Genomic DNA, 12,153 nt, shown 5'->3' on the forward strand with positions numbered 1-12,153 from the left:
ACGGGTTTTTAATTTTTATTTATTTATAAAGTAGACATTTCAATCAATGGTTAGTAGACTCAATCAAAACAGTATTAAATGTGCCACGTCAAACAATCTTGAATGTTACACATTTTTGTACTCGCTCGTTTTTCTTGAGCTCTCTTTTTCTTTTTCTTTTTCTTTTTTTTTTTGGAGCTCCATGCATGATAATTCAGATTTTATATAGTAAGTTGAAATTTGCAGGAAACAATTATATAAAATTAAGTACATCAAGATCAAAGGCAAATCACGTAACACATAGCGTGTGTCATGTGTACAAATGAGATATATACGAATGATATTACTTTCGTCCATAAAAAAATCTAGGCAAAACGCTATTTCTAGTCAGCATCCCCTCCCCACAACCACCCAAGAACTGTACTGGTTCAGGCTCAGCCTCTAGTTTCTTAATCTTTAAGGTTTTTGGCCCAAACGTGGTCCCTTGGATATTGTCCGACGGCTGTGGTAACTTGCAGCTTTGAAAAGGAACAAGAAATCAGGGGGAGATGAGTAGTGTTTCTAGCTGCAAGAAATTGGACCACTAGAACTCGTCTTCCAACAGCATCCCCTCCCTTGGTTGGTCGAGAAGAGAGAAGCTTGGAAGCTTGGAAATATAAAACTTACCAATCACATTTTGTGTATCTCTATCTCATAAAGATAGAGAAATAATTTAGGGGGTTAGGTCAACTTCAATCACACAAGAATTATATGTACGACTTTCAGATTCAGTGTGAACAATTTGATAAAGGATTTTGACTTCATATTCTCGTATAATAAGATTGTTTAGAGTAATTTTAGGCATTATTATAAGTGCCACTTGAGAAAGAAAATTGAGGCAATATGTCACTTCAATTAAAATATTGTTATAATATTGAGACATTTATGACGAATTTCATCTATTTCTTCGTTTAAAAGATATTACATGTGCTTAGTACTAGATTCTTCAAACGTCAAAAAATTCCTCAAAATAGATGAAATTAGGCCATAATCTCTTTTCGGCCTTCAACTAGGCTTCAAACAAAGTGATACACTGCAAGACAATTGTAAATGATGAAAGAAGAATGGCATCTATATGGAATAAAAATCTGTCTGTCCGTTGGATAAAATAGTACTAGGGCAATTTTGAGAGTAAGGACTATAGCATGTGATGTGAGTGGAATCTAAAAAGCTTAGATGCAAGATATCTTATCAAAACAATAATAGAAGTCGAGTATAGGGTAGAAGGCTGATTAGGGTTTTCCACTTCAATTTAGGCGGCATGTGCTCCAATGTACTAACATTTGCACATATTCCCGGCAGTCAGAGTGCGTGTGGCCCTAGTGCTTCAGTGAGTTGGAGGAAGCAATTTGGTTGTTAAAGGGACTAGAAAGGAATTTGACGTTTCCAGATTTATTTGGCTCTATGCAGTGAATGATTTAGAAGAAAAAACTGTTTGCTTTATCTGAGTGGGGTGAACTTGTTTCTTATAATTTGAAAGGAAAGTTTGAGGACAGATAATTGAAGGTACAAAAGTGTTGCGTGCCTGCCCATACTTTTGAGGACCAATAATGATTCCCAGGAAAATTCACAACCCACAAACTCCAATAGTATTTCTGATTTTTACGATTTGGTTTTTGAGTGAATCTCAACTGCATATTCAGTTTATGAATCAACTTAATCAATACTTCGAATCCTAGTCTCATAAGTGAACATGTAATGTAGGTTTACAACAACTTCTCTCTCCTGTTGTGATAGCTAAAATGACGTTATCTTTAAGGGCGGAACTAATAATGTGATTTAACCCATAAAAGCTTAGTAGTCCACCAAATTATAACCTAGTAATTCATTGTCCACTCAACTGTGTAGGCCTATAATCATCTTATTAGATTAATTTGTTTGCTCAATTAAGAGACATAATCCCTAGTAAACATTCACGACTTTAACTCTCTACATTTTCATATGCAATAACAAAATATTTCAATTCTCTCAAGAATCGTAGGGCACAACATGAATAGGTACAGTTTCAATTTTGTTGTTGAACAAATTTTCATTTTGTTAATATGCTTTTCGGTTGCATCTAATATTTGTTAAATGTTAAAGCTTATTGGAAATTAGTCAAATGAGCTATGAACTAGCGTTGATTTATATTATTTAATTTAAGTATAAAAATAAAATAAAAAAGATTATAGAAAGACTATAGACGTTGTAAGTTTAAAAAAAAATGATCATTAAATTTTAAGCTAATAACTTTAGCTAGCTTTTTGCCTTCCCGTTGAAAAATTTCTAATTCTGCCTCTGGTTCTCTTATAGTCCGCGATATAGAACCCCATTGGTTATGTATTTTCTTAGGTAATAAAATTTTTATGGTTTTTATTTCATTACGTGTTATGATGCTAACTAGTAACTACTACACATTTGTATTATTCGGATTAATAATATAGAATAATCACAGCAACAATTGTTCAACATTCAATTGCATTGGTTGTAGACTTTTCTAGCCGCATAAAGCATAGTCCTCTTCCTTCTTTATATTTTTTAATCTGGCCAATAAAGCATAGTTTGTCCCTCCATTAACAACTTGACGACATATAAGGTGATGTCTTCTTGTTCACCTCTTTCTTTAGCTTTTGGGTACTATCTGAAAAAAAAATTTAAACTTTTTTTATATAAAAGGGATAATCTACTTTAATCTAATTTAAACAACTTCCTTCTTTGCATATGTTCAATTTAATTTCAATATTTAAAAGGCTAAAATCTTCAACAACAACAAAATTACATATATAGATAGATCAATAATTATCAAGCAAGTCAATTAAAAATATAGGAACAAGCAATACAAATGGATAAAAGGGTCTACTATCCATTAGAGAATTGGATATATACAAAAACTAGAGAAAAAGTTGGAATTTGAATACTAGTGTGGCAAACCATATCATTATAATTTGAAAACACACCTATACCATTATAACTTTAGTGAACTTAAATATCTCTCCATTGAAAAGGTGACAACATTTAGAGTCTGGCCATCATGATTTGTTGACATTGCTCTTTATAGTTCATACAGCCACCAATTACAAGAAGAGCCTCCAATTGGTGAAAGACAAGGAACTACAGAATTTCCCAAATTGACTTTAACACAATTGGTGGGCTCAAAATTAGAAGGATGGGCTGCAGCCCATTAGGTCCAGTTAAAAGAGGAGACTGGAACCCAAGCACAAGACACTGTTGCTAATGGACCAAAGGATGAATTTAACACAAGTTACAAAAACTCTTTGCTTTTGATTCCATACTTCTCCTTCTAGCTCTCTCTTCTTTCCTTCTGTTTATTTTCGCCCTAATATTTCTGTCTACTGTTCTGATTTGTCTTTGTCCATGATCAATCTGGTATTAGAGAAACTTTTACATACACAAGGTGCCGAAATTTGAGGAAAACAACGTCATTTTGTGTCTAGGGTTGAGTTTCATGTTGTGTTGGTTTCACATTTTGCATATGAAATATCAGGTATACTACTTGCCTCCTTTTCTAGAAGGAGTCCCTGCAAATTACATTTTCACACGTACTTTTCGTACTGTCATTGACATTAATATATAGAAGTTTCTACTCGTACGGAAGAGTGAAGTATTTTCCTTTATTTTTTATAGTTTGTGTAAGATGTTTTTAAGATTCCCATATTGTTCTAGAATTTTATTTTTTTTAAAGTAAGATTTTTTTGAGAAAAAATGTCAATGACAAAGTCAGAGAATAGACAGAAGATGAGACCAATTTGAAGAACATACTGATTAATTACGATTAGCTGTAGGTGCCCAAATTTGAATCTCATGTGTTGGTATCGTATTTTGCATCTGAAATAACGTTTTCTTTGGGTAATTCATTATCTGTACTGATAAAGTGGAGACTATACCAACTCATCATTAACGCATTCGCAGTGTCTTTATGCCATGTTTCATATGGAGGATTATATTAGACCAGTAAAATGCTTTAATTTCATGTACAATCAACAAAGAATAATATGGGTGTTCTCTTCTAACTTGGATGATTAGGATGAATTATTCATAAGAGGTTGATGCCTAAAATTCATCCCTACTAATCCAATCATTTTCAAGAGAATTAGTGAGGATAAGTTTTAGACATCAATCTCATATAAATAGTTCACCTTAATCCTTTAAGTTAGAAGACAACATGTATATTCTTCCTTAATTGCACATGAAATCTAGTCATTTTACTAGTCCAAGCTAGTCCAATCTAACTCTCCATACCAAACATGGCCTCAGAGCATCTCCAATAGCCTCTTCAACCACTTTGGGACGCTCAAATAAGTGAGCCACATAACAAAAAAATCTTTCCAACAACCTTGTCAAATTTAGTCATCAAAACTGCAATTTTTCTCTCTCTTCAAGACTGGTAAGTTGACTTTGGTTCTTCAAAACATTTAATTTAATTTTGGAAAAATAAAACCTACCTTAAAAAGGTTAAAAACATGCATTTTTTTTTTACTTTTCAGATAATAAATGCATGAACATTTTTCACATGTTTTCATATTTTTCATTCCTTCTCATTGATATTACATTAATTGAATTGAAGAGTCCGTTTGAGCAAAAATTATTCAAGTAGCAAATAAACATTTTCAAATTGCCATATAGGTCAATAAAGTTTAATTTGAAAAGTTTAATTTGCTACTACTATTGGAGATGCTCTTAGTGTTTTGATAATAAACTAACACCTTAAAACAATGTAATTATAAAGATATTCAGATTCTAATTTGCTCTAGCAAAAGTAAGGACCAATAAGCCAATGAGTCTAGCCTAGTGGAAGGGCCTTAACTTGTAAACTTGTGATTTCAAGTTCGACCACTTATACTTCATCATGTCGCACTAGGATCCTTAATTAAATGGGAAACTGGCAAGAGAGACATTATTATAAAATAAATAAAAATAAAAATAAAAATAAAAAGAATAAAAAAGAAAGCAATCGCACCCATATTCCCAAAATGAGGCAGAAAGTTGTGTTGATGGGCTATAGGTCTATTCTTTGAATTTCCGACCAAAGAAAAAATCTAAAAATAAATATTAAACCTACCTTAGCTATAGTTCTATTCTTTAAGGGAAAATAAAAAATCCTACCTAGGCTTCAGGGTTATAGCCTTGTAGGTAGCTCCGTCCTTAATCTCACATGATCTCACAAGACTCAGTATGAAAGATCCATTTAGATCTTCCTCCTCAATATAAGAGATTTTAAAAGTCAATTCAAAAGGATTAGAGATAAACAAAACCTCGGCACAAAATTGGAGAAAAGCAAAATCCAGCATAAAACTATGGAAAAAAATCTCTCTATAAAATGACGGAGGAGAGAGTCTCCCGATTTATTAGCCGAAGGAGGTTGGTTCCAAGAGTAAAAATCCCTAAAACTAAAGGAGGTTGCAAAGAAGAGAGACAAAAAAAAAGAGTGGAAAGGAGCAGAAGGGTCGAGAGTTCCTCCTTGTAAGTTTAGACTGTGCTTGTATTAAAATTATGAAAAAAAGTAAGGACCAATAACAGTGACCAGTCAAAAACAAACGTGAAGGGCCACACTCGCACTAGCTTCCATCACATTTAGCCCATAAGGTGAGTAGAGATTTCCATATTGTTCTAGAATATAAAAAGTAAGATGTTTTTTTAAAAAAAAATGTCAGTGAGATAGTCAGAGAATAGACAAAAGATGTGACCAATTTGAAGAACATCCATTAATTACGATTAGCTGTAGTATTTAACATATTCATCATCCGCTAGATATCAAAAGACATATTACATTATGATATAAATTATAATTACAAAATAATAAACTAATTCATAAGCCCTCTATTTTGGACTCAAATAGAAACACTATTAGGCACACCCCTACAAGTGATCCCAGGTTCAGAACTTGGAGCAAGAAGCTCATAAGGCAAAACACCAGCCCCACACCTGTGCTTAAGATTTGGGTCACTGTTCCTCCTTTCGATCTCCTTCTCAATCTCCATCATCTCTGCAGAAAACTTGTAAAATGCCTCAACAATTTCTGCATCCCCTGACCACGTAGAGGGCTGCTGCCTCTCCCCTAGGTACTCTTCATCTGGTGAATGTGTGGACAATATGTCCACAACAGCCATGTACTTGATGGCTTGTAGGACACTAGGCAGTGAAGAAGGAAGTACTTTTGTGGGTCTGATATGAAACTTGCATATTCAGGGTCATTTTCTTCTGGTACCAGCCTTCTCATTAGGGTGGCCTGTTGGGCACATACCCTCCATAAGGGTACTGGCCAAAGTTGAGTGCAGCATGTTGTGCTGATGCTAGCCAAATTAGAGTGCTGAGAATAGAGACTAGGTCATCTGCTGAGGACAATGAGGGCCACCAGTTTTCGTGGCGGAGATCCGCGTGGCCTACATTGATGGACTCTGAGTACCAATTTTGTAGCTCTCTGTCGTTTCGTATCAGGCTCGAGTCTGGGTAGTAATGGTGCACATAGGTTCGGACCCAGTTCTCAATTGCACCCCAGATTAGCAAACCATCACTGCCATATGGGTAATCTTCGAGCACAAGTCTCACGCCATGGGGTTGTGTTGGGTCAGGCACTGCCATGCCCCTGCATCACAAAAATCATGCACCAAATAAGATTAGCCAGAGAACACAGAAAGACAACACATAAAATGGTTAAAAAATTTCCGACCAAGGAAAAAAAAGGGAAAAAATAATAATAATAAAGCTTATTGGGGGAAGGACTTCCTTGCCCCATGACCTGACAAGTACCATCGATTTAAAACATAACATGTGTTAAAGAATCTTGCTAAGCTCTTGGTATTGTACCTTTGTACGAGATCTGCGGGAAGGCTTTCACGGTCGAAGCGCCAGTTTTTGTATGCAGAAGAACTGATTTCCATGGCATAGCGGCCAGGAGTGAAGCATGACTCAATAACACCATCAGCGTTGATTAAGATCTGGCGAGCCAATGCATTGATCTCTAGTGTATATCTCATGTGAGGATCCAAAAGCTTGTAGATTGGGTGCATTGCACTCAATTGTCTATGCGCTGCCAATATAAATGGTTCTAGGGTAGCATGGGTACGTAGCCTGCAACCAATGCAACAATTATTCAGTATAATAAAAAAACCTATATATTATACAAGAGTTAAGCAAGAATATCAAATGACACATAATGTGGTCAACTATTGTTATGGCGACAACTTTACTTACCAATGGTGTACGAGTTGGTGGACCCCGGCATCGTTGGCGCAGACATGCGCCTTAGCAAGCTGCCACATCCAATTGGAAGTAGCATCAGTTGCAGGTGTCAAAACACGCTTTGATCTCGAACTTGGTCCTGAATTTGGGAGGCTAAGCTCTATGGCAATGGGCTTAAGAGCTCCGTTTGGCGTCAGGAAATAAAGGGTACGAGTTGCATATGCTTTTCTGCCATCCAGAGCATTAATCCGATCAAGAAATGGAAGGTAAACGTCGTGGTAATCCACTATGTACAACTTGTTCTCATCCAATGCCTGCACAAAATATAAAACCAAAATGAGAAACGCAAGAAAACACAATTGAAGAAAAGAATTGTTATTCGCATTCTCAGTTTATCATAAAAAATATATTTTATTATTTTATTATTTTCCAAGTGTAGTAGATTTACAAACTCGAAGTCTGAACAGCAGTTCTTAAAAAACATCAAAAGTATTAAAATGGAAAATGGTGTAGTTGGTGGTACCTGTTGCACAGTCATGCCATGGATATTAGGTGTAATGTGCTCTTCTTTGAGTGCAGACTCTAAAGGCCCATAGATTTCAGGATCAAGTTTGCTCACTGGTGGGAAAACTTTGAGCCTCTCAATGCTCGATGGGTTAACCCCTGCCACTGCTTGACGGGCAAATTCGTCATCTCTCAACCAAGCTAGCTTGTCCTCTGCACATGGAATCAGATCTTAGTTAATTATTATATTCCCACACACAATGACTTCGCACTGCATGTATTTTTTATCTGCATAGTGATAGTGGGCACATGGAGGGATTATAATTTTTATAATAATGTATAGTGATTAATTAAAAACATGATGAGACTCACTGCTTAGAATCTTGGGGGTGTCATATTTGAGAATGCCCTGGTTATAGTCTTGGAACTTGCTGACCATATTTGGCAATGGAAGCTTCTTTAGGAGCTCATCTTGCAGCCCCAATTTAAGGAGGATTCCTTCACTGTAGAGGCTGTCGATGTCGCCGAATACCCGGAAATCTTTGTCACCCTTGAAACTAGACTTCAAGGAAGGGATCAAGTTATGAAGAACACCCTTGAGCCTCCCAAAAGAAAATGTGTCCATTTTTGATTCCTCAAACTGTTCATCTCTAGGAACATACATTGGTAGTGGCTTCTCAACCCTGCTCTCTGCCGACATATCTGTGCCACAAACAAAGCAGAATAAAAATTAGTTACATATTACAATAATAGATTTTCAGACCGTCTCACAAGGGAACATTTACGTGTTAAAATATTTCAGCGTAATTTACCAGTATCAGTTGGGAGGCGACCAGTGCGACATCTTCTTGGATAGGGAAATTTTTGACCACCAACAGTAGGCCTAGCTAAGTCAGTTCCCTTATCAGGGTTTCCCAAATCATTATACAAAGCATAGTCATAGATCCTATCAGATAATTTTCTGACTCCACTTCCATCACCCCTCAAATTCTTCAGCTCTTTCTGTCTCAGTTCTCTGAGCCCCTCAGGAGTCTGGTTTGGCAAATATGGCTGCTCAAAACGAAAAATTACAAAAGTCAATATTTATTTAAACATGCTGCCAAAAATATTAGTTCTGTAATATACAAGTATAAAACAAAAGCACGGAATGATATCATGGTAGGTTGTCGGTAGGCTTTAAATATGGGGCCCATGATCTAAACCAATTAATGACTGGCTCATCAAGGGAGAAGACAGACAGAAACTAATTTCATGAAAGAAGGGGAATAGACCAGGTAATTAAGTTAAGGATAACAAAATATTAAGCTGCTAGCCATGAACCATTCAACTTTTCTGACGTACCAACTTAATTATTAGTCACTTGCAGATATTCAAAACCTAATAAATTAGACCGTTTGACTTTTCCATCCAGGCAAACCATGATCAATGGAAAATGGAAAAAATGAAATCTAATCTACCTTGTTGCAGAAGACTATTCTTTTCTCAGGGTGATCTTTCTTAGATTGCATCCAAGAATTAACAGGGAAATGTAATGGACCGCAGGCAAAACCTTCAAGGGTTATAGTTTCCAAAAAGAACTCTTTTTGATGCTTGTTTGTAACTGTGATTGCTCCTGGGATACCAAAATTTGAGTCCACCATAAACTCAGCTGTGTAATTAACCCTCTCAGCTTTGAGATTAGATTTCTTTGACCAGTCCTTGAGCACACCTTCACTGCTTTTCTTGGGTGCCTTGGTTCCTATAAAAAATTTGAGGAAGAACCCAATTAACAACAATTTTAAAAAAAAAAAAGTATAAAAATTCTCAGTTGGGTCCAAAATATTAGCAAAATATTTCATTTGTGACAACCCCAAATAAAAGAAAGTTGCTTACTTGGGTCTATTTCAGTGCTGATGAGCTCCAAAGCAACATTTCTACCAATTTTGTCAGTGAGAGCATCTACGTGTTTGGAGATGGTCTCTTTAAAGTCCTCCTTGATCTTGTTCCTCACAGTCACAACAGCCCTCACCTTGAACTTGACAGGCTTCTCTGCAGAAAAAACAGGCACAATCTTCACCAAATCTTCACTGATGGCAGCCACAATATTCCAGTTAGCCTTCCTCAAATGCTCCCTCCTCCTCTGTGAAGGAACCAAACTTGGTCTGACCAAAAACTGGTTCTGACTCAAAAACAATTTAGATGATGATGAAACAAATTGAGACTTGTCCATCAAAGAAGTACCCATGATTTGTTTAGTAAGTGCCATCTTTTCTGGCTTAATTCTCTGCACAAACAGAGTTCACTCTGAAACTTAATTAGTTCAGAAAGTTTGAGTCTTTTTGCTTTGTGGTTTGTGCAGAGAAAGAAAAAAAAAGAAAGAATGGTGGTTGTAAAAGAAGTGAGTGCAGAATATGCAGAATATGATGAGTTGGTGTTTGTGCTTTGTGGTGTATATATACAAAGAGAAAATGATCATGGCAGAGAAAAAGTTGGGGTACTGTTGATCTCACCGTCCACACACGTTTTTAAGAAATTGTGCTTGTGAAAACACTTGGTTTTACTTTTTAATGTTGGCCTTCTTTATTTTTTGTATTTTTCGATTCGGGAAACATATTTTTCATTTGGGACTTTGGAGAAGTTCAAAGGGAGGTCCCGAGTCAAAGCGAGTTCGTGAGTTTCCGAGTAAACACGCGGCGTGGGGGAAGGCAAAGAGAAACTGGGATATGTTGTTGGGTGCAAAGGACATGTGTCTCCTTGTCTTCTCCGAAAATGGCAACTGTGTCCCTGTTCATTGGAAAGTTTCATGAGTGAGAAATTGAATCGTGTAAAAGCGATCAACTGTACTAGTCTACGGTCCATAATCCATGGTTGATTTGACCAAATTTGAAGTCTTTGAAAAATATTTTAAATTAAAGATTCATTCTTTCATTGAAAGTTTGCTTCTTGTTTAAAATTTCCTCAAAACAAAAAGCTTTTTTTGGGTATATTTGGTGACATTTTATAGTCAATTTATAGTTTTGTTTCCTTTTCCTAAAGTTTCTATATGCAAAATCCTATAAGATAATTAGACAGAAAAATTATCATATAAGCGTTAATCAGTTCTTGAGAATCAAATAACTATTAATTTAATGGTATTTTCTTCTCAATATTTGAATATATCACAATTTTAATTTTAAGTATCCCCTTTCTCAATAATAAATGAGTTGCGAGAATGCAAGGAGACAAGATTCAATTTAATATTAGTACCTTGTTAATGATATGAATGAAAGCACGGCCTCATTTGAACGCAAGAGATTGAGGGCACTACCTAGTGTCATAGTCTCCGAAAGAAAAACGACATATTGCATTCATAATTTAAGCTTAATGGTTGTCAGTCATAATGACTGATACAAACACAAATAACTACATAGGTTATAGAAATAAGGAAGCATAATAACCATAATGGACTCCTTTGTATTTCGATTAACTTATTTAATGAGCTTTGATAACTGAGGTTGAAAAGACTGTTGGAGAGAGATTTTCTGATACGGCTCACTTATTTTAGAATTCCAAAAATGTTGAAGAAGCTGTTGAAGATACTCTAATAATCCGATGAATTCAAAGCAATAAGCATCCGCTTGAAATGGTGTTGACCATATTTAATTAGTAGCACAAAAATTTGATACAAATATGTAAAGATAATACAGGTATGTAAGTATTATCCAACATATGGTATGGGGATCCAACGAAAAACAATATTGAATTGAAGTTTGCACTCAATTTAATGGGCGGATGGGATATGTGAATAAGATGTGCTAGTGGGGAAATGGACCACAGTTCCAACTCAAACCCAAGCCATGTCAACTTCATAATCTTATGTATTAAAAAATATATATATTATACAAAATAAAAACTTCTACAAAATGCAGGAACATGGTGATGGGTGTTATTACTGTTTTGGACTACCACTCTAGCAACCCAGAAGTTGCTAAAGAGAATGAGCCTCAATTGACCATGACCACATTGACCACCATGACATTTCCAAGTGGAATAGAGGAGTACTTTGGTCACTTACCAGATTTATTTCTATTATGCTTTGATATTTTAATATCTTATTATGAATAGTCCTTATTATGAGTAGTCCTCATCCATCCTTTAAGTTAGACAACAATATCCATATTATATCTTGATTGCACGTGAAATGCAGGTATTTTGCTAATCTAGTCCAATCTTATCTAATTTTACCTAACAAACGAGGCCTTAAGGATTAGGAAAGATAAAATCATAATTTGGGAAGCTGCCATAAGTGGAGTTTTTTAAAAATCTTTTTCTTTTGGTTACCAAATATAGGTTCATATATTTAAGTAGTGATTAAAATAATTAGCCACGGACAGGGACATATATATATTGCCACTAAAAGTGCATGGTCAGTGGGGCCATCTAATTAGTGGGTTGTAATGGAAATTGGCAAATTTATGTTGTGCTGCAATTGTG

General features: G+C 35.5%; 1 protein-coding gene across 1 annotated transcript; it reads right to left on the reverse strand.

Annotated features, from left to right (window-relative positions):
• Positions 1-5,698: 5,698 nt before the first annotated feature.
• Positions 5,699-10,221, reverse strand: LOX4 (PLAT/LH2 domain-containing lipoxygenase family protein). The gene is given in 10 exon segments (XM_008229959.2): positions 5,699-6,163; positions 6,166-6,240; positions 6,243-6,601; positions 6,823-7,086; positions 7,210-7,511; positions 7,721-7,914; positions 8,074-8,403; positions 8,514-8,751; positions 9,159-9,439; positions 9,574-10,221. Coding segments are annotated over 10 exon segments (2,733 nt in total). The 5' UTR covers positions 9,947-10,221; the 3' UTR covers positions 5,699-5,846.
• Between the last annotated feature and the right edge of the window lie 1,932 nt (positions 10,222-12,153).

This window comes from Prunus mume, linkage group LG4, assembly GCF_029339155.1.
Source record: "Prunus mume cultivar Tortuosa linkage group LG4, ASM2933915v1, whole genome shotgun sequence".
NCBI lineage: Eukaryota > Viridiplantae > Streptophyta > Magnoliopsida > Rosales > Rosaceae > Prunus > Prunus mume.